Raw genomic sequence first — 24,894 nt, 5'->3', positions numbered from 1 at the left:
TATGATCTCACTTTATGTGAATTTGTAATTCATCTCATTGTTTTTTGTTAAATAATTTAATGGTAACTCAATGTATGTTCAATTTGTTGAGATATTGATGTATAATCATATAAGTATCACTTCTATAAAAAAAAAAAAGAAAGAAAAAGAAACGTTGGCTATGGAATGGGCCACTACATCTTTTGCCCTGGGGATATAGATCAAATTAAATAGAGTAAAATAGGCTCTCTTAAATTTGACATAATTACAAATACTAATTTTTATTTAAAAAATTATCAATATCTCTCTTTCGATTTTATGAAGGTCTAAAAATTAGTCCAATTCCGTTTACCTCCTTTACTTTTTCATCTATTTTTTTGTGATTAACTGACCAAAATGCGTTTATGAATTATTAATATAATTTTATTTATTTTTTAAAAAAAATTGAACTTTTTCTATTACTAAGTGAATAATTTTTTTTTAATTCATTTCATTCGCTTCATCAAGCATTTTTATAAATTTTTTATTTTTTAAAAAAAAATACAGTAGGATAAAATTGATAATTCCAAATAAGATTACATAATTTCATCAAAAATAAAGAAGGTATTTATAATTTTGCAAACAACGAGTGGATACTCATAATTATATTAAATTTTAGGGGAGCTTGTTGTAATTTTTTCAATTAAATATATGTCTATGATTTCAATAAGACGGATTTAAAGAAGTTAGGAGACAAAAACACATATGTTAATTGTTAACCCTGTTCTCTTGAAGATATAGATTTATTTGACTAGTTTTATCAAATTAAGAATATGCAAATAAAATTATAATTGTAGAACAAATTAAATAATCAAACTTAATAATACTACTAAGAAAGAAAAACAAAGACATTTAATTGGGACAAAATGTTTTTATAGTGCCATAAAATAAGGGTAGAATTTTTTTTTTTATACCACAACAGGTGACTTTTTAATCTTATAAAACTCAAACTCATTTAGTTCCCAGAAGTGTGACCTTTTTAGTCCCAAAATCACAACGCTTTTTAGTCCTGAAAAGACAACGCTCATGACCTTTTGGGACTAAAAATGCGTAATTATGAGTTTTATTATATTAAAAGCAACATTTGTCACAGTTGTGGTACCAAATATATTATACCTTTGCTTTATGGGATTAAAAAAGCATTTTACCCTATTTAATTGTGACAAGAATTGCGACGGATATCTTGAAGAATCCATCGCAAATCTTAAGTTGCTACACAATTTCGATGATGAAAAGGAAGTCGCCAATGCAATGAGGATTCGCTACGGCATTGCAACTGAGAATTTCTGACAAATTTGCAACGAACTCCTCATTGGTAGGTTCATTAGGTTCTTGCAGGAACTTTGCTACGAACAAGATGTTGTCACAAAAGCCTTGCGAAGACATTTGAAAAATTTTGTAACGGCTCTCTATTGCTATTTTGATACCTTTTTTTTTTTTTTAGGAATTTTGGCTGGTATTTGTGTCATTGATATATGGACATACCATTTCCGAAGGTTTCTGTCGGAATTTTGCAACGAATTTTCTATAGTTTGTTGCTTTTGAGATGAATTACTAACTTTTGTGTTGTTCTGTTTTAATTAATTAGATACGGTGGCACGCAATATCTCTGCGCATAATTTTTAATAATATTTTTATTTTATGAAGGCTCGTAATTTGTTTTTTTTTATATTGAAACTTGTCATTGTCTTACAATATCATGCACAAATATTATCTGGTAACATGATTTGAGAAGTTGAAGGATATTTTTGGTATTATAATAATTTAGTGTAGTGGTATCAAACTACCATTTTGAGTCTATAAACCCTCTTCTTTTTATAGTAGTATAGATTACAAATAAGTTTTTAAATTTATATTAAAATTGAATTGACTATTATACAATTAATTTTAATTTACAATTTTTTACAATTGTATATGTAATTGACCAAAATGAGTGATTTTTTCTGTACTGGACATGTGGTGCAAATATCGTCGTAATTTTGCAACGAAATTTTGCTGTCACAACTTTTTTGGAACCTTGCGAGACGCTAAAATAATTTTAAGAGAATTTGTTTTGTAAATTACAACGACCTTCTCTGATATTTGACATAGTTACAAATACCCTTTGATATTTGATGAAATTATGTGATCTTTAGATAGAGTTATAGAATTTTCAACTATACACTTGTTTTACTTTTTTTCTTTTTTAAGAAAATTAAAAACCTGGATGAAGTGAATGAAAAAATTTGAAAATTATAAAAAAAAATTGTCCACTTATCAATAAAAAAAATTTAAAAAAAATTAAAAATAAATAAAATTAATGTTATTTTTAGTCCACAAGGACATTTTGGTCAATTACCACCAAAAAAACAGGATGAAAACCAAACAAAAACTAACGAAATGAGCTAATTGTTAGACGACCATCAAAATCAATAGGGTATTAAGAATTTTTCAAATAACAAAAAAGTATTCATAATTATGTCAAACCTTAGATGAGGTCGTTGTAATTTACCCCAACTTTTTCCATCAAACTCCTGCCAAATCTATCGACAAAGATTGTGATGTATTATCAGGAACGCTCAATTTGCTTTTGCACTGATCATTTGTTCAATTGGTGCTTCCTCCAACACTTTAAAATTGATTATTCCTTGCGTTATAAAGTTCTACGATTTAAAAATTATAATAAATTAATACTATTTACAATAAATAGATAAAATTGATACAAAAACTTAAATTTTGACTATAACCAATCCATTGAAAATGTTCTTTACGAATTCTGTTGTTGCAAATTTTCCATCCTAGTAAATTAGTTATTTTCTCGATCTTGAAAATATGAATGTAATTCTCATATGATCATTTCTAATTAAGTTTAATTTTACACTTACTATATATCATTCTTTAAATTAAAAATAAAAAATAAAAAATTTACAGATCGATGTCCATAGACATATTTGTATATTTTCATAAACTATACATGCTAATCCATATAATTCGATTATCATATAATTTAATAATTAATCGAAACAAAAAAGATTGAAAAATAAATAAATGCACTCAGATCTTATTATGAAAAACTCATATTTATTTAAACAGAGAAATGAAATAAAAACATACTGAGCAAGCAACTACGGCCACTAGATATTGATAATGCAATACGTGACATTATTCGGCCTTTTGGAGGACACAAACACAAAATCGAAATAACATATAGACTTGAATTTATTCGGCATTGCATGGGCTGCAGATGAAGTCATGCATAGCCGTTCAAATTCACACCGCCAAGTATTTGGATTCTTCTGAGAGCAACCTGCAACGTCTCGTCATCCATACTCGCAAAGCTAATCCTGAACCAGCCGGGCTCGGTGCAGTGAAACGTGGATCCTGGCAACACATTCAGCTTGAAAATGTTGAGTATCGTCTTCCACAACCTCGTCTCAGCTTCGAACGTAGGCTCTTTCAGCAGGTGCCTCAAGTCCATCCAACAGTACACCGCGCCATTGCTTTCCAAGCATTTGATGCCGGCTTTTTCCAGTCCTTTTATGAAGGCGCCGTGCCTCCTCTTCAGCCTGGCCGCGCTCTCTGACAAGAACTTGTCGATGAATTCATCATCACACAGCATTGAGGCTATGAAGTATTGTGTTTGGGACGACACTAAGCAAGCTGTCGACATTTTGCGACAGAGATTCATGACCTTGTCGTTGTATGAGTACACTATGCCAACTCTGAACCCTGAAAGCCCCAAGTCTTTAGCCAAACCGTAGAGTAGGTGAATTAGATTGCGATCGCATTCCACCTCTTCAATTATCTCCGAGACGCTTACGAATTCTGGGGAGCGGAAGACGGTGGCGGCGTACACTTCGTCGCATAGAAAGTGGATTTGCTTGTCATTGATGAAGCTGACGAGGGTTCTCAGTGTGTCTCTGTCCACAGTGGTGCCTAATGGATTTGAAGGGTTTGTAATGACGAGACCTTTCACTTTGATGTTTGCTTTTCGGGCATTATCATATGCCTCTTCTAGGGCTTCTCTTGTAACCTGGAAATTGTTTGAGCTTTCGCACACAACTGGGAATAGTTGCACACCAGTCCTCCATTTCAAGAACCTGTCAAATCTGTCAACAATCCAATGCCCAAATATGATTAGATGTGTTTCTGTGTGTGCGTGTCTGTGTGTTTTTTCTTACTTATTTGTGTGGCGGAAATTAGTTAGTGCCCGAATTAATTAATGTAATAGTAGCTTTTTTATAATTGGTACATAACATTGGTAAATAAAAAATACTGACATAATTAAATAAAATAGAAAAAAATACAAGTAATCTCCAGTGATATTACAAATGAGTAAATTAAATCTCTATGAAAAAAAAATGAGCAATTTACCTTCCTATTTTTTTTTAAAATGCAACGGTTATTAATATACGATTTACATCTATATTTATACTATATAAAAAAAAAGGCATTTTTCTCTCACAAATGACAGTTATAACACCCCAACACTAATTTTACTATTATACTGATAATACCCCTAAGTTGATTTTTTTTTTTATTTCTTTGTTGCTTTCCTTTTCTCTTTTCTTAGAAATATAATGTATTGGTTTATATATATATATATATATATATTTTATTCATAATATATTTTAAAACGTAAAATATTATTTATTATATGCATGTATGGACGACGTGTCATGACGGCTAATTAATTATAAGGGTGTTAAACAACAAGTTTTAAATAGTAGTTACTAAAATACTATACTACTCTTTCTTACACAATAACTACATTAATGTAATCACAAAGTTATAACTTAAAGAACCTAATTATTTTAACATACTTTAATCAAATCTTTTTCACTTCCAACCACTTTCTATAGGGTTTTCAATTAATCATGCAGAATATTTAGGAGGGTCACATACGTAATTTAATCATTTTACTGGTGCTGTCACTGTAATTATCCCAAAAAATTTTGAACCTACCCAGGGTACCAAGGTGAGGGTACCAAAAATGCATCACCAGGATCAGCCAAGCAGAACATTACCATCTCCATAGCTCCTCTGACTCCTCCCGCCATTACTATTCGATCCGGATCGAAATTCACCTTTCCACCTCTCACTTTCTTCATAATCTTGGCCACAGCCTGCACCATTCACACATTATTTCATTATTACAAACACCACATGAACTCATAATTATAACTTCTTACATCTCTAAATTCAGGCAAGCCATGAAAGTCTTGGAAGGCTGCAATGTTCTTGAACTCATCAGCTCCTTCAGGGCTGCATACTGATGCTCCCGGATTTTTCTTGATCCATTCTGCAATCAATTCGTAAGAAAGCTGCAAACAACCAAAATTCATCAATATGATCGATTTAATTGGATTTGTATATAATTAATTTTAAAAAAAGAAAATGGGGCCGGGGAAATTAATGAACCTTGTTTTCAGCAACAGCCATTTGTATAATCCCATTAGGGTTTTTGGTGGGATGGAAGGGATCACTATCATAAACTTGCTTCACACTAAAATAAGGAGAGTTTTCACCATGATGAATATTTTATTATTAATAAATAAATATGGCATATATTTGGTACATATCCCCCAAGGAAAAAAAGAAAAAAGAAAAAAGAAAAAAAGACATGTGGTATGTATACTATATATTGTCACATGCCAATTTGGATTCAATTAGCTAGGTTAAATGCAAGAAGTTCTTTTATGAAAATATTAATAGAGTCTTGATATTTTAGTCTAATAATTAAGGTTAACAATTTATAAATAAGTCGCTCGAAGTTATGTGTTTAAGTCTCACTAGACTTGTGAGTGTTTGTATCACATGTTATGTGAATTTTTCATAATTTATTTATTATTCTTAGTTACGGCGACGTATTGCTCAATTATTCAAATATTTATGTAATTATCGATTAAAAAAATACTAATAACAAAAAAAAATGTAAGAAAAAGGGGACTATATTATTGATGATATCTGACTCTAACTATATGTAAGTGGCAGATAATAATTCGCAATATTAAGTTAAGATTGACTGATTGCAAATTAAAATAACATTTTCACATAAATATGGACAATCAAATTAAAATAACATTTAAATAAAATACATATAATAGATAAATTCACGACCACACATTCTTCGCTTTGTATTTGTTTGTGGTCATAGTAATTTTGACAAAAACTTTGGTATATATGATCCAGGTCGAGACACCACAATGACGCTAAGGTGGCCAATCCAAAGGTATTTAAAATCTGAAGACATGAATAGATCATTAAGCTTGTTGAGAGATTTGTACCTTAAATTTTTCAATACTTAAGTTGAGAACGATATCAAATGGGAAAAAAACAAAAATAACTAAACACATGTACTTTGGCGTATAACAATTTCGAAGTATTTGCATGATCAAATATTCGTACTACTCAACTTTTCAAGTGTTAGGTGATGCACAGCGACTAATATTATAATATTGGAATTAATGTATTTTTATTTATAATATAATATGTGGCTGGACATTCTGATGTGAAATTTGTGAACTCAACTGATAAATCTATTACATCATCAGTCTCATTTACTAATAGCTAGGCTGATTAGTTGGGAGTTGAGGTAGTTATTGGCTGGCTAAGGAGGAAGAATTAATATGTAATTCTATGATTGTGTACGAAAATTAATGGTATAAATTTTAAAGTTAAAATTAACTTTGATTAAAAGAATTTTTTTTAAAAAAACATCCTTATAGTATTTAAATTTCTTAATTAGTTAAAGCCATTAATACTTATTAATGTAATTAACACTAATTTAAATTTCTATAATATAAGCAAGAATCCTTTAATTATTATATTTTAATAAATGGGCAAATTAAATATGGATATTGTATTTTAATATTACTCCAAAGTTAATATAATTTATATCTATTTTATTTTTTATTGGAGTATGCAACACATGTCGAATTATAGTCATACTTTATTTTACATGGTAAATGAACTGATCCGATTGTTTGCTGCCGACAATATATTTTACATGTGCAAATATTTTTTGTCTGAATTCGTTTATTTTGAATTAAAATTCTTTTATTTTGAATTGACATCTCATCCTCTGTTCTATGTTTGTGGCATCATCACCCATTGTGAAAATTACTTTTACGTTACGTGGCACGTTAATATATAATTAATTCATTTCTTGAATTATGTAAATAATTATTTACCATCATGAATCAATTATGTCATTTGTAATTGTTCTTGACTTTGCAGACCTGCAGGTGGCATCCAACCACATAAGGTACGATGTGAAAATCTTATGTATGTTTGATTATAATGAGTTTTTCTAAAATTTGATATTATTATAAATATTTAATTATTATCAATATCGTTTGATATTTGATGAAATTGTATAATCATTAGATTGAGCCCTCAAAATATCTATTTTGTTCGTGTTGCGTTTCTAATTATATCGAACGTCAGAAAAACTTGCTGTAATTCACCCTATTTTTTTTTATAATATCTTTATTCATAACACTATTCAATATATTTTAATTTTAATATTGAGTCAATACATTCATAATTCAAATCAAGGAATACGTTCGAACAAGATAAAATAATAACAAGTTATTATAAAAATAGACATAGATCCATATTTATCAAACTCGAAGTTAATCTTTCAGTTGCGGTGCCTGAACTTTAACAATTACGTTGGCACAAGTCAAGTCTACTATTCAGCACATGGGAATCAAAAGGGGAAAATAGTATTTTTTTTTTTTTTTCGCCCTGTAACTTAGGTCATTCCCACTGTTCATTCCATAGGGTACGAGATTCTCACTTTTGGTTCCGTAATTTTAAAAAAATATCAGTTTTAGTCCCATAACACCTTTCCGTTAAATGTTTAACAAAAAAGGTCATATGACTATTAAGTGCATAGAATCGAAATTGCTACTTTTTAAAAAATTACTAAATTAAAAATAAAAATTTTATAAATAATACATTCAAAAATAAAAAAATTCTAAATTACAAAACAAAAAGTGCCATTTCCTTGGAATCAAAATATGAACATATAGGTAGGGCTTAGCATCAATAATTTGGACACGAGTACGAGCATCACCCCCACAAATAAAAATCCAGCTAACATTGTGACAACACAAACGTGGGACTCTTCAAGATAAGGCCCGAAACCGAGGAACTCCAATCAGATCGAGCCGTCACCAGCTGATATACTTTACTACAATCAATTAAGGTTGCATGCCACGCAAACCACTGCAATTATTACATGAGCTCTATCCTTTAATTATCTTTTAAAATGCATTTCGATTTTAAAAGCAATCAATATACTATCGTAATATTTAGTACATCGATCATACAACAATATTTTTAAAAGATAAATACGTCATTCCCTTCTAAATTTAAAGTTCATCGAATTTGCTTATAATAGCAAAAATATAAAATAAAATTTATATTTATCCCCGTTTGACTCTTGAAATGGTAATTCGGATTAAAACTTTATTTGATATTCAATAAGTCAATAGTGAATTAGTTGGAGACAAGTATAGATTTTAATTTAATTTTTTTTTTTTACTAATATCAACAAATGCAACTATTACGTATTTTTGATTGTGAGAGACATATTATTCTAGTGCACGAGAATATTCACATTCGTATCAATATATATATATATATATAGAATATTCAAAAATCAATAATTTCACACCAAGCCCTCTTTATTTGCAAATTATTATTTTAAGTGCTTTTCAATTTATTGCAAAAAGTAAATTAAAAAATATTTTTATTTCATAACTTTTATTTTTGAACTGCTTAATTATAAGTATTAAGTTATATCAAACACTCAAATTTTAAATTTTTTTTTCATCTTTTAATTTTTATTACATTCAACTTTTATTTTTTAGTTATTTAACTTACAATTTATCCCACAACAAAAATAAAAATTATTGCAAAAACTCCAACAATCAATTATACAGCTCATAGTATCTTTTTACAATTCTGCGTCTAGGTTCTTGATCAAGGCTGCCATCAGTTCTTGATATAGTCTAGGTTCTTGATAAAGGGTGCCATGTGAATCACCACAATTATGAATGAATGAAATTGTTCTATTTTTCCTCAAAAAATTAAAAGAAAAAACACCACAATTATGAGGGGTCATTTCACATTTGTCCTTCCTCATGCTGGATATACGAATGATGTTGATCTTTCTGACTTTTGTTCGAATTTTTATATAATGTTTGTAATAGTTTATATATGTGGCGGAAAACAAATATATAAAAGAAGTTTTAAATTAAATATTAATAAAAGTTGGAGAAAATTGAAATTGCTTTGTTTAGAAAAATAATTTAATATTTATATTTTTCACCGACAAGTTGTGAAAATTGATAAAAATTTGCTTATAATTTTTTATTTGGATCAATTTAATTTTTAAATATTTTCAAAGTGGAAGTCGTAAAATAAAATTTGAAGTAATTACATGTAGACCGCTGTGATTTTAAAAATTATATCTAGCACCCGAGATGTTTATTTCTGTCTAACAAATAAGTCCATCCGTTAGTCAAGATTTACTGAATTTGATGATATAATTATTAGCAATAATAAGAATAATAATTACAAGCTCGAGCTAAGGAGCTCGAAGTCAGCCGAAACTAAATTTAGCTCGAGCTCATCGAGCTCAAGCCTTACCACTCAAAATTAATTATGTAATCGTCGAACTAAATTATTTCAAATACAATTAATTAATTCTGCAATTATGAACTATTTTTTCATATTATTCAAAAAGTCGAAATGAGACATTCAAATTAAACTATTTATTGACTATAATTATTTCATCAATATTAATTAATATTCCATAATACTTGAAGCTAAGAACCACTCTGTGGTCGATAGCTTACCTTCACCCCTATTTATGTAGATTTTTCCAAAAATATTTATTATTTATTAAAATCTAAGGGTAAAATTTATTAATAAAGCGATGTTAATAATAAAACTTAAATATCGATTGAATTATTTGAGGTATCAAAATAATATTAGTTGCATTGCATGTATTTGCCAATTCATTATTATTTAAAAATAATTTATTGAGGATATTAAATTCAATAATATTTATATCTTAATATTAATATATGATTACTTCAAAAAATTTTGCAAACTTTGCAATGGATTGTCATGGCAAATAATTTGTTGCAATTTGACAATGGATGTCCGTAGGAACAATGCGTTGCAATTTTGCTACGGACATTCGTTGCAAATATTATTGCAAACGAAATAAAATCTTGAAATAAAATTACAGCAAACTTTGCCACGGAAATATTATGACATTGAATCGAGTAAAATATTTTATCCAAATTAGTTTGAAAGAGAACATATAACTTCTCACATGCAATGCAACCGAGGCCAAGAATCTTGACATGTCCCCAACACATGTCGGGTGAGAATTCGATTTTCTCTTTTCAATTTTATTATAGTGATAATTATTTTTTTTATAAATTTGATATAATTATATGTAAATTTCTTGCAGTTTGAAAATTTACACTTAACACCTTTGAGGTTTGCTATCATCTAACAATAAATCTCTTTATTAATCAAAATTCAGCGAATTCATTGATATTAACAAAAGAAATTTTAAATATATATATATATATATATATATTAATGTCGGTTGACTTATTATTAATTTATTGCAAGTCAAATAAATCTTTCTAAAATCAGATTACTCTCATAAAGGTTATTAGTTAGAAAAAAATTTGTTTAACCTCCAATAAGTCAGTAATAAGTTAATCAAAGCTAAATATCAATTTACATCATTTCTTATTTTTAATAATAATTTTGGAGAAATATTTTCCCTAATAATTGTTACTCATAATTTTTCTAAAACTATTTATTATCATTAAATTAAAAAAAAAAATTATTATTATAATAAAATAAAATTTTATCACTTAATATTTTGATAATAATTCATTCTTTTCTTGTAGTGAAATTTTATATCGTCAATTCGAATTTTTCAAACCAATTATGTGTTAGTATAATTGTTAAGTGCAAAGGTGCATGATTAAATTCAAGGTTATGGGTTCAAGTCTCATCAAATATGGAGGTATTTGTCCGATTTAATACAAATTTATCATAGCATCGATTCATTATAATTTAAATTTATTAATTAAATAAATATTATTTTTTAATTTATATTATATAATGTGGTTTTTATTTAAAAAATAAAATATTTTCTGGGAGAGCATCTGTAGGGGATATTACAATATCCTGATGCCTCAGTGGAATATTTCCTTTTAATAAGTTATGAATCCCACAAGTATTTCACATGTGGCCAAAATGTAATTATTGTATGTTATGACGCAGCGCCTAGAAAATGAGAGTACCGACAAAATATATTTTCATGATAGCGACTTTGCACCGCAAATAATGCAAAAGCGTTATTTTTTTTTTGTTTTGAAAGGCAAAAACGTGGGAAAAATACATGTCCATATACGCGGAGACAGCGACTTTGGCTATGCCAAATGCTATAATTATTGCCCACATGCGATTTTCCGCAATTTGGAGCCTACCAATCAGTTTTCCTATCAGATTCTGCATGTGTTTTTAGTCATAATAATAATGGGTGGATATACTATTTTCTCCTAATTAAGGGTAAATTACAGCTGTCGTTTGACATAATTATAAATATTTTTTTATTATTTAAAAATTGTGTAATTTTTGAATGGATGGATGAAATTATCAACTTTGCTCTTACTTTTTTTTCGCAAATAAAAAAAAATCAGACAAGTCGGATGGAAGTTTTGAAAAATTATAAAAAAATTATTCACTTGATCCAAAAAAAATTTAAATAAATAAAATTATAATCTTTTAGTTCATAATGGCATTTTGGTTAGTTCACCACAAAAAATAAATAAAAATCTAACAGAAACTTACGGATTGGGTTGATTGTTAGGCGACTTTTAAAATCAGGGGAGTATTGATAATTTTCTAAACGACAAGAGGTATTCATAATTATCTCAAATTTTTTAGGAGGTTGTTGTATTTTTACCTTAAAATTGTTCTCGTAATTTTTTATATATGTTTTTTTCAACTATAAAAGTTAAAATTTCATGTAAGTTTTCTAATTTTAGAAAATGACACTTGTATTATTTATTTATTTTTTTGGTTGAAATTTTAACTCCAAAATTATTTAGATTATTAACTAATTCAAATATATTCTCATTTCATATAAAATTTGTATGAATTTAAAATACATATTTTTTGCTGAAAATTGAAAGCTGAAAAGAAAAGCATAAATTTTTACGTCACTGCCTCCTTGAGTTAACGGTCAATACTGTTGACTATTAACAGTGTCGAGTTTGAGAATTTTAATTACCATTTTACTTGGGGTTAATTACATTTTTTTATTAAAATTATGATCGGTTTTATATTTTGGCATTTAAAATTTTTTATTTTGTGTGTCAACTTACTATCTCAACTTTATAAAAATTTTGTATTGTCATTTATAATTGTTTCTCAATTTATTTTTTTGTCGGAAAAACATCACATGCAATGCACATGTGATACTGATATGAAATTCTACACATATGCATAGCATGTGATGTTTTTATATTTTTCCAGCAAAAAAATCAACAAAAATACTATCATATATGACAAAATACAAATTTCGCAAAGTTGAGATAATAAATTAATATAAATAATTATTTTTTAATCCAATAATTATAGTCGATTTATTTTTTAGGATTTTAATTTGATCCCTTATATTTTTTATTTTCGCAATTTGTGGACGAAGTTGGGCAGGAAGACGTTCAAATCATGTGCTGGTTAAAACTTTTTTTTATGATTAATTATCATAGTTATAAGAAAAAATTCATGACGAATGTTAGTTAACCATAGCTGTTCAACACTTATTAGTCATTATGTTTGCAAATGATGCCAAAACATTAGTTACAGTTAAAAACTATTGCAAAAATTTTGACTTGGTAAAACCATAATGAATACTGATTAACCGTGGTTAAAATTTAATTTCGCATTGGTTTCTAATAATTTTAAAGTCGTAGTGATTTGTGATATAGGGAATAATCTATTTTTATAATATTGGATGCAAGTTTAAATAAAATCTTTACTTTTATTTCACATATTTTTTATTGTAGTATAATACATTCAATGCATCTCATCTATTTTCAAATTCCAAAACTAGCTGATGTATTTGTTGGTAATACACATTTATTTATAAGGGCAAAAAAGTAAATTTATATATATAAGCCATACAATAAATATATACACTCTACCACACTACGTAATTTCCAACACCACTATAAATACCAAAATATTATTTTTTACACCAAGTTACTGTTCATTGAGGTGACCACTTAATTCACTCTCTTAAAAATTATCTCTCTAAAGCTTAATTTCACCTGGTGAGTCGTTGTGCCGATGGTAAAATTCTCGTTCTATCCTTTCATTAAAATCATAACCATATCACTAGTCAACATTAAAGATATTCATTTGTAGAATAATTACCTAAAAAGTAACCAATTTTCACCAATTTGTGATTATTATTTACTTCAACCGTAGTTGTTGGTTTACCGTAATAACAGTTATTCATTAATTATATAAATTTAAAATTGATAATTAATATACATATATCAATTTTCTACTATTTTTTATTTTTGAATGATAGTGATAAATTATTATTTATTTAATAAATCAATTATCATCAATATCAAATATTTATATATAATAATAATCGATAATTATAATAATCATATACTAATTATCAATATCAAATAACTAATTCTAATTAAGACCTATTTAAAAATAGAATTACATCCCATACGTTAGGCTTCGCTAATTGAACTAGATCTTATATGAGATATATATCAACTGTTAATTATTGAAATTTAAGATATAATTATAAGCAATTCATTTTAAAAATAAATAAATAAACAAATAGAGATAATGTCTGGGGAAGTGTGAGTCAAGTCGAATTAACAGTTATTTTCTAACTTGAGAAGGCCCATTGAGAAGTGATCGGCCAAGGCCCAAAAATACAAAAAAAAAAGGTTGTATTTAATATAGTTTGTAAAGGTAAAATTATCAATAATAATGTTAATATTTATATGAAAATTAAATTTTATTAAGACTTAATGGTTACACATAATTTTTTCGTTTATCTTCCAATAGCACCAGACTTGTAATTAGGGGTGTCGATAAATAGGTTATAGAACTAAAATATTATTAGATTCAGGTCTAGACTCTAATCCGTTAAAAAAATATAAATTAAGACTGAGTTGGGTCTCTACACATAGATTGAGACTCTAATAGTGCGCTCCTTATTTGTTCTGAAATTAAGTTTTATGATTTTGGTTCTGGGAATTTGAGAGAGTTATTGTGATTATGATATCTTTGAAGTATGATTGTCATTCAATGTTGTTCTTTTCCGTTTTCGTAATTGAATGTCCTCTTCGCTGTAGGTATCTTCTTCATCTTCTTTTCCCCGTTGTGGTTTCCTATTATGACGATCTTGGAAATGCAGGATAGATAGAGTGCTTTTCAGTTTTTTGATTAGTTGATTCCAAGATAGTTTTGGATTGTAGTTCCAATAATTCCGGAACTTGGATTTTAGTTTATGGAATTTGGGTTGGTAATGGTTGGGTTTAGGGTTTAGCGTGTTTTGGAGTTGATACAGAAAGTATAAAGTTGTGAAAGTTGGAATTGTTTGTAATAACAAGATGAGTAGTGTAAGCAAAAATTTTTGAGATCGAAATGTTGTACTGTGTTTTGTGGCAGGAAATTGGGACTTGGGAGTTTATTGTTCTACTGACTTCATTTATATACATGGCATCAGAAATTGGTGTATTAGTGCTTTAATTTTCTTCATATCATGAAAAATATTATTACATTAGTGTTTGTTGTTTATGTTAATGGAAGGAGAGAAAATTTGTGTCTTTCACTATAAGCTTTGTTAGAGTCAAACAGTTTAATGTAATTTTGGTTGTGTGTATGCATGCTTTGCATATCTAACTTTCACTTTGCTTTTTTCTTTAAGCTTCATCGGAGAGCACAGAAAAAGCGGTCGCCTCTCAATCACTTTGTCATAGGAAAGCCTCTTATCTGATGAGGGGCTTCAGGAGAACTTAATATTTTTGAAGGGTTTAAAACGATCATGTGAACTTTATTTGTCTTACAGTGATTCTATTTGCTACTACTAAAATATAGTGTTCTTTTTGTCATTTTTTCAGCCGAGCAATCACATTGTAGCATTAAAGAGTGGTGTTTAAGAGCCAGCTGAAACAGTCTCAGGTTGAGCATCAGTTTCGCCGCAATGTCGGAATACAGAGCGATCTTCCACATCCTAACATATGACGGCTCTATGGTTACTTTTTTTAAAAAAAGGGGTTGAGTCAATGAAATTATTTCAAAGTAGATGATATCTTTGTAGAAATATGTTTACTTCATTCATATTTCAAAAACGAGTATATTTGATTCTGGAGGGAGAACTCTACAAAGAGCTATAGAGGTACAAATAGATTTTGTTAATATCAGCAAATTCGGTGAATTTTGACTGAAGGACTTATTTGTTAGATAGAAATAAACTTCCGGGGTGTTAGATATAATTTCTCAAATTACATAGAGTTTATGTGTAATTACACCAAACCTCATGGGAGAGGAGTGTAATTATTCTTTATTATAATTATACTACTTATTATATGTTGTTAATATTATGTAAAAAAAGAAAAAAGAAAAAGGTTAAGTCAATGAAATTATTTGATGGTGCCTTCATAATATAGCTCTTTTCACATCATTTTACCACATAGGTTATGTAACAACATCAAGGAATATTCATATTACACAAATATTCAATTTTCATTACTCTCTCATTTTTACATATCACTGTTCTTGTAAGCAACTATTGACGTAAAATATGTACCAACACATGTTCATTTGCAAACACAAACAACACATTATTAAAGGGTGGTTTTTAAGAGCCAGCTGAAACAGTCTCGGGTTGAGTATCAGCTTCGCCGTGACGTCGAAATACAGAGCCACCTTCGACATCATAACATATGACGGCTCTACAAAGAGGTACAGAGGTGCAAATAAGTTTCGTTAATATTAACAAATTCGGTGAATTTTAACGGAGGAACTTATTTGTTAGATAAAAGTAAATCTCAGGGGTGCTAAATATAATTTTTCAAACCACATAAAATTTATATGTAATAACACCAACATCATGGGAGAAGAGTGTAATTATTTTAGTGAATAATTGACATAAACTTGTTAAATTTAAAAAATAAAATATATGTCAATTATATTATATATATATATATATATTCGATATATCGTACATTGAGAGGAGCATTTAAATACCTCAAATTTAAAATTGACATAAACTTGTTAAATTTAAAAAATAAAATATATGTCAACTTATATATATATTCGGTATATCGTACATTGAGAGTAGGATTTAAATACCCTCAAAATTTACTCTCTTTCCCACGACCAACTCGTGAGTTGTGATCTATTGGTGAGAGGAATTAAATAAAAAGTAAATTGCAATGAGTTTTTTTAAAATTTGACATAATTAAAAATACTTTTTATTATTTAAAAAATTATTAATATTTTTTAAGTTTAATAAAATTATATAATTGTTGAATAGAGGTCTAATTGTCAATTTTGCTTTTGTCGTATTTATTTTTAATAAAAATAAAAATTTGTGAAATATGGTACGATGTGGATGAAATTTTTTTTTAAGAATTATAAAAAAATATCCACTTAACCCATAAAAAATTTAAAAATTATAATCTATAGTACACAAGATAAGTTCACCATGTAAAATGAATCAAACCTAATACAGACTAACGATTTGGGTAGTTGCTGGTTAATCTTTAAAATTAAAAAATATTAATAATTCCAAATAATGAAAAAGTATTCGTAATTATACTAAATACAAAAATAATTTTAATTTACCCTTAAATAAAAGAATGGACGTAAGTGTTAAGTACTGCGGTTAGAACGATGTATGCTTTCGTGGACCATCATTAATTGCTTCGATAGACCTAAGAATTGAATATATAATTATTTTTGTTGGCCAACTAATCCATTTGGATAATTTTCTATATGCAACACTCAATAATTCAACCAGCACTTTTTCAAAAAAAAAATCACTCAAGGATAATAAATTATGTAACAAGTTACATGATTTAAAATTTTAGTCAAATTTATAGCTGCAAAAAGGATAATAATAATAATTAAAAAAAAAAACATCATTGTAAAGCTAAAAGAATATAGGATTCACGTTAAGGTTGTTGTATGTGATGGTGATGATAGCAGATACCTCAATCTAGAAAAACAAAGATACCTAATTATACAAATCACAGAGATAATTTTGAGTAATGACTGTCCAATACTTATCAACTTTTACACTAGCTCTATTGTGATAGCTTATCTCAAGCTCTCTCATCTCCTGCAATGACTTACCTTAACAGGTCATTTCGTAAGTAGTATAATATGATATGATTGGAAGTATGGCCTAAGTTTCCATGTTGTCTCTTGCTGCCAAGACCAGTGCCAACTTCTCAACTTGTAAGAAGCCCTCTCCTTCTCAACCACAGTATACTACTTGGGGTTGCCTCCTTCCCTTACATATTCCCTTTTGTGTCATAAAGGAAGTTTTACCTGTCTTCTTCAACCGTGAATATTTGATGATATCCTTAATACCACATAACATTAGATAATAATCATTCTGTCAATCGAACTTCCACTACAAACCCTATTTATCGTAATTTACTCACCAATTCTTCAATAATTTCCGTTTCTTTGTAACCCATTCTATCACCTTGTGGCTAGATGTCTCAAGATTTCTAGCTATCCATTCTATCACCTTGCCGCACTCCACTGCTTCAATCTAACCATCGCCCACCTTCTTCCTTTTGTTCCTACCATCCACGCTGAGTTGCAAATCTATTGACAATTACCATATCCGGGTGCTTCGAGCTCCAGCTCGCAGCCTTCTCATATACCCTCTTTCAACATAATTATTTATAAACATAACTATTTTATCAAATTCAAGAATTAAATGAAAATCGAAACGACTACAAAACGTACCTTGAAATTTAATATAATAGGAAAAAAGAAAAAGAAAGAAAGAAAAAACCACGCCAATTGGCAGAATTTTGTATGGTAGAAGATCAAATTGCACAAAGAATGCATAAATACAAACTACATCAAGATTGGTACAACATTGTTTTTTTCCTTTTTCGTCTGAGTAAAGATTACAAGATGAGAAAGAGCCCCTAAATTAAAAAATAAGTACATATATATCTCAATAAAAATGACATATTGGGGATTCAAGAAACGTATTTGCAAGGACCATTACCTGAAACAAACAACAAGTATATCACCAAAAAGAAAAAAACAGCAGCATAAAAGAATATAAGTAAATGCCAACTCACGGTATGCTCGTCGACTAATAGAGGGATATTCGACAAAGTCTAGTAAGCAGTAAGTTTTGATATTATTGTTGATGATTATAAATAACAAAAAGTGATAAACAACTAGGAACGTATTAATATAGAAATGCCTAATATAAAGATTAATATTATAGATGCCCAATATTAAAAATATACTCGAATACAAATATTACATAATTATTAGGGGCAAATTATATTTTTCCATCTAAACTATGCCCATTTTTTACATTGGCATCTAAACCTTTTTTCTTTTTTTTTATTAACTTACAATCTCAACATTTTAAATTTTGCACTTTGCTATATATGGTTATTCTCCGGTCGGTTCTAGCAGAAAAATTGATTGAAAAATAATCTCATATAGCAAAGTGTAAATTTCACATGGTAAGTTGATACAAAAAAGAAAAAAGAAATGTCAGATGCCAAATTGTAAAAACGAACATGTTCAAACATCAAAATATAGTTTACCCTAATTATTAAGTACAAAATATTAATTTGACAAATTATATGTGTGTATGTATAAAGCACTATACAAAAGGCAAGCAACCCCCTTGTGACATTAGAAATGAGCAAATTACCCCCTATTGGAAAAAAAATATCAATTTACCACCAGCCTGTGTTTTTCAAAATTTACCTCCTTCAACAGAGAGGTAATTAGGATATAGTATTAGAATAAAATACCTTTATGAAAACTTAAATAATTATAGCTAACTAAAACTAACTAGGTATTCCCTTTAACCAAATTCTCATTTTATACCTAATTTAATGTCAGATTGTTGCCATAAATTAAAAATATTATATAAATATTAATATAGACTAAGATTTCCAAGTCCCAACTCGGCGTTGGAATTTTTATCCACTTAAGTAACTTTTTAAGTTTCTTTTTTTTTTTTTTCTTTTAACATTTTGAAGAGCTTATAAACTCACACAAGCACCATCTAAATCAACCAGATACCATGAATGCAAGAGTAAATTTTGAAAAATAAAGATTAGAGAAACATACTGGGGTCAGTAAACGTTAAGACACCGGAGCCGGAGAAGTCGCAGTTGAAATCGTGGCGGCCTTCAGATTGGTAGTAGGTGTTCATGACAAAGGAGGCATGAGCCCTCACGGTGTTGGGGTCAAAGCAAGGGCCACCTGGTTGAATCGGCTGGCAGTTCAGACCTTGGCTGCAAACATAGTCTATGTTTGCCTGCAGTTCAGCATCTGTTGCGTCTGGCTTTGGCACGCACCACTTCTTCCCCTCTTGGGCAGGTGCAGGCAATGCCGGTCTTGGAACAGGCTGCATATATACCATAAGTGAAATGTAATCACCCATCAATTATAATTTATTTTCAAGTAGAGATTATGAAGTTCATAAATATTTTATGCGAATTAAGAAATTATGTAAAGATAAATGTATATAGGTAAAAAATAAAATAAAATAAAATAAAAAATAGTGATTATTTACTATAAATATTAATAAATAACTAAATTTATTGCCAATAAATTGTTGGCCTCCATTCTTAACCACAACATATAAGTTTATTCTATGAATTATGAATTTAATTAGCAACTTACTAATATTCGGAGATAAAAATTATAGGTAGATTATGAGCACAAGGAGTCTATTGATCTATTAATATATATACTCAGATATGATTGCTACAATTCGGGCGTTGATTTATTGGCATTCCTATCAATCTTCATATGAAAACACACGCACTTGATCTCAAAATTTCTCGATTAGGGAACATTTTCAAAAAGCCATCAGACAGCCACTTCACTTGATTTAGAACGAAATCAAACTTGGTCAACGTTTCAACTGCCGACTCACACAATAAACGGTTTCGAGCCTTACTCAATTTTTGGTTCTAACCGGACCTTCTTAAAGACCAGCTGGCAGTTCAGCCAGTCAGATCGGCTGATCTGGACTGAGTTCTAAACCAATTCTTATACCTCTGAAATCCTCTATTCCAATTACATGTTGTTTCATGTATAAGATGTTTTTCAACATTTATACTATTATAGAAGAAAACTTATTATCGTACCAATTTTGCATACAAAAATCTACCCTTAAATTCATTTCTTACCTTCAAAACAAATTCAGTCAGAATAGTAATTTTAAAGTCTTTTAATAATCTCATAATTTTACAGTTTTCTGTCTCCCACAACTTCTCTATGTTTGTGTTTCTTACATCCATATTTTTAATATACTTACAATTACAATATATTTCTTCTCTATTACCCCCAACACACATTTTTTAATTCGACTCTTTTCTTTTTTTATGATAAATTTCTTTTTTCTCTTCGTCTCACATCACATTCGCGTGCAATGACAACTAATACATATAAACACAAATGCAATAAATAGAGATACTCCATTAAGCAAGTTCCATGTGACCCACTCTGTTTGTATGCTTAGGATTCTGCAAAATCGACGCCAAGTTTGAAAATAAAATAAATAAAATTCAAAATGATTATGGGAATTCGAACAGGAATATTAAAAAAAGGAAAATAGAAAAAGAAAAGAATAAAGCATAACGGGCAAGAAGACAAGATTCAAAGCAAAGGCAGACACTATAATGGAAAGCAAAATTCACGGAAAAAGAGTGCGAATAAAGAAATAAATATGACTATGAGGTCAGGACAGGCACATGGCCACACCCCACTCTTCCAATTTTTTAGTTCAAAACGCGCACGATTAGTGCGTTGCAGGTGCTATACTTTCGATTTTGAATCAATTCGCCACATTACATATGTTTTGTAATTTCAATATACTTTTTACTGCTCAAAATCTTCTATCATATTTTAGTATTATAGTATCGTATCCACGCATAATTGATTATTTCAAAAATTAACTTGACCTGACAAGCATTTTTTTCAAAACAAAATAGCGAAGAGCAGATAATCATACGAAAACTGTGCAAAGAATCACTCGCACGGTGGAACACGAACTCGCGCATGAAATTGATCTTGGCTGCAACACCAAGATGTAATGTTCTTCTACTCAGAAAGTTTAATATGAAATTATATACGTATAAAATTATTATAAAGATTTCTGTATTTAAATTAGTTACCCATTTTACTTAACGTAATAAGAACTGAAATTATTATAGACTCTTGGACTAACACTTGAAGAATGCATAATATATCCCTAAATTTCTTGTAATTAAGAAAATTCTTACTCTTGGTTCTTGATTTAAATGATTTTCCAAGTTTAATTTAAATGAGAGCGGCAGTAATTAATGAATAGCTGTTTTTGTTGCAGCTGCAAATCTCAGCAGAAAGTTAAATGACGAGAGTATAATTAATGAATACCTGTTGAGGAGCAGCAGCAGTTCCTTGGCGCAGGACACCAATGTCGTAAACAGGCGTGAAATCGGGCCGAAACAGCCCGAAATTCCTCTCAGACAGAGGCCCCGTTTTCAGATTCTCGTTGAACAATCCAAATATGTACGTGTCGAACCTCTTTCTTGGCATCAATGGCGTTCCCCGACCAGATTTGTACTTCCTTACCAGTCCCCCATTGTACGCCGCCGCATTCGCCACCGAGCATCTCGGCTGTTCGAAGCTCTCGCCGAGCGCCGACCACCCCGTTTCACCCACCGCAATCTCTACATCTCCGTAGCGCAATTTCATCATGGATACGTAGACTGCGTCCATCAGCATATCGAACATGTTCCCGTAGGTTCTCCTAGTAAATTTGTCGAACACCCCTTTGGTGGGATGGAAAACCGAGAAGTTGGCGTTCTCCGGGCTGTACCCGAAGTACGGGTACGGGTTCACCATGAAAGGAGTTTTGGTCTCACGATGGAACTGCAGCAATGGGGCGAGAACTCCGGTGTCCCAGCCCGGCCGGAACTTGGCCAGGCTCGGCGGCTCCGATGATTCAAGTATTCCTAAGGAATGGGCGGTGGTGACTTTGATATCTTTGATGCCGGAGAGGAGGAGGGCCTGGTGGACCGACCGCATGGCGGCGACGAGATTGTCCCTAAGGTTCTGCGGGCCCCAGTGGAGGATCTCGTTTCCGACGAGGATGTAGTTGATTTTCGTTGCCGGATAGAACGGCTGGATGTTGGCGGCGAGCCAGCGGCGGGCGTAGAGCGGCTGGATGTGGGCGGCGAGCCAGCGGCGGGCGTAGCCCGCGTCGGTGAGGCCAGGGATCTCGCCGTTGGGGATGGTGACGGCGACTAGAATTCCCGTGTTGGCGAAGGCGCGGAGGATGTCGGGGTTAACGTCGAATATCTTGATGCGGTCGATGGTGGTCTTTTCTTTGAGGAACTGCGCCACCTGAGCTGGCGGAGGGAGGTTGTCGCCCAGGGTGCCGTAGTTGACGCCGATGGACTGTACGGCGGCGAGGAAGGAGAGCAGAAGGACGGCGGCGAGGGGCGGAGAAAGTCGGAATAAGGAGACGGCAGCCATGGGAGCAGATGCAGAGAGAAGGTTCGGGTAGTGTGTAGAATGTGAAGAGAAGGGAAAGGTGGCGGAGAAGTGCAAGTAAAAAGAAGAGGGGAGAGTGTAGAAAACGCGTATTGGGATTGAATACGGAAAGATGAAAAAGCTGCACGCAGACAGCTATCAACGCCTGACTGAACACTGCCTTCATTCACAGAAGAAGAGTAAATTTATTTATTTTCAACATTTTTTACTAAATAAGTTTAAATCAAATCATATCAATTTATAATATATTTATTTATTTTTTAAATTATACATTATTTATATAATAAGTATATTATACTTATCATGTAATTAATTTAAATTCAATCAAATTTAATTTATTAAAATTTCACATTAAGACTGTCCAAAACTATGAATGATTATCTGACAAAAATTATTATTCAAAATTAAGGGTCGATCGAATCAATTATATCATAAATGATAAAAATATATTTATCATATAATTAATTATTTTTGTTGAATGATATAATTTTGATCTGAATAATGTGAAGGTAAATTCATTTGACAATTCATGAAATTAGATTTTCCAATCATTGGTCTAAGGATATTTCTCCTTTTTTATCCTAAAGGTATTGGGTTGACTTGAATCATCAAGAGTTTGTACTTCTTTTGACTCAATTGTTGTTTCTTCACCAAAGTATGGTGATGACCTCGTGCAATCAGTAATTGACTCCGACGCTACAGATTTAGAGCCATGCACTCTAAGGGCATGTTTAGGGTCATACTCCCTCAATTTGTAAATCATCCCCGCAGGTGATACATTCCAAATTGGTTCTCGCATATCTTCCATAGCGAGGTGGATGCTAATTAACAAGAAACTCCTCATGGCAATTTGAACCGTAACTAGATCAACTCTTTGAATTTGTCTAGCAACTTGGGCATTTACCACTAGCTCTCTAAACTTCTTGTCAAGCTTCTCAAGATTTTCTTTAAGGTGTCTGAGCGTCAATATGATGAACTTTGCTTAAAATGCCTCCATTCTTTGTCAGGAAATCTACAAGAATATTCTCGTAAGATTTTATAATGATAATATTATTATAATAATAATAATAATAATATGGGCATTCGACTTGTCATCTGATAATACGAGCTTTCTCAATTTTAGATTCTAAGCCGGGGAGATTATAGTCGAAGAACTAAGACACCATTCCTAGAGTTATAATATAACCCAATTAGACATTATTGAATAGGCCAAACCCCTTTTAATGTCTTTTTCAGTATTTCAAGGGATTGACTCGACCCATTCCGAATCGTGGATAAACAAACCAACCTTTTGTCATTAATCTTCGGAGGGAAGTTCTACATGAATTTTGCTATCCACAATCAAGGGGTTAATATCGGTGGATCGTTTATCAGTCATTCATTGAATGATAAATAATTACAAGTGACGGGGATACACGATTCAGAAAACTAATTAAATTGTTGCGAGCAAAACAAATGGGGTGCACGCTGGAAGAAATGATTTGTTACCGAGCATTGGGAATAACAAGAAACCTAAATGTTAAGTCAGCAACACTTCCAAATGCCACTTCTTCCCCTCGCATCCATCTCCAGGACGATCTAGTCACAAGTTTTCACTTCTCAGTGAAATTCCATTGATACAGAGCCAATTCCAATGGATTTATTGAAGGGTTCCATTAGAGTGTTAAAAGATGCAAACTTTAGATAAAAGTTGGAATATAAAAATATTATCATATTTATATATTGAAGAAAATTCTAAAATTAATGTTTTGTTTTTTTTTTTTTTTTTGGAGCACCACAATTTTACATTATCCAAAGATCACATTTTGAAAAGAGAAATCAATTCTTAAAATAAAGTTTTATTTATTGACGAGTAAGAAAGTATGTGGAAAGAGAAAAATGCCAAAGGTTTGTACTTTTTATTCAATATGGGAATGTTGTGCAAATAAATGTTATTGCGTGAATTAATAGTATTTTCTTTTTCCCAAAAAGATATACTTGGATGAGGATAATTATCAAATGATCAAAATGTCTTTATTTTTTAAAGAAAATTGC

General features: G+C 30.3%; 2 protein-coding genes across 2 annotated transcripts; both read right to left on the bottom strand.

Moving 5' to 3' along the window:
• LOC105171944 (1-aminocyclopropane-1-carboxylate synthase-like) lies at nucleotides 3,039-5,528 on the bottom strand. The gene is made up of 4 exons (XM_011093222.2): nucleotides 5,419-5,528; nucleotides 5,190-5,321; nucleotides 4,963-5,123; nucleotides 3,039-4,106 (listed from the first exon to the last, which is right to left on the bottom strand). Exons 1-4 carry the CDS (start codon nucleotides 5,437-5,439, stop codon nucleotides 3,248-3,250), a joined length of 1,173 nt encoding a protein of 390 aa, XP_011091524.1. The 5' UTR covers nucleotides 5,440-5,528; the 3' UTR covers nucleotides 3,039-3,247.
• On the bottom strand, nucleotides 18,133-23,018 carry LOC105171943 (glucan endo-1,3-beta-glucosidase-like). The gene is made up of 4 exons (XM_011093221.2): nucleotides 22,562-23,018; nucleotides 21,739-22,522; nucleotides 19,441-19,720; nucleotides 18,133-18,346 (listed from the first exon to the last, which is right to left on the bottom strand). The coding sequence occupies exons 1-4, from the start codon at nucleotides 22,840-22,842 to the stop codon at nucleotides 18,318-18,320; spliced, it is 1,374 nt and encodes a 457-aa protein (XP_011091523.1). The 5' UTR covers nucleotides 22,843-23,018; the 3' UTR covers nucleotides 18,133-18,317.

Source organism: Sesamum indicum, linkage group LG10 (genome assembly GCF_000512975.1).
Source record: "Sesamum indicum cultivar Zhongzhi No. 13 linkage group LG10, S_indicum_v1.0, whole genome shotgun sequence".
Classification (NCBI taxonomy): Eukaryota; Viridiplantae; Streptophyta; class Magnoliopsida; order Lamiales; family Pedaliaceae; genus Sesamum; species Sesamum indicum.
The sequence above is the reverse complement of the archived record's forward strand: the minus strand, read 5'-3'. Positions and strand labels throughout refer to the sequence as shown.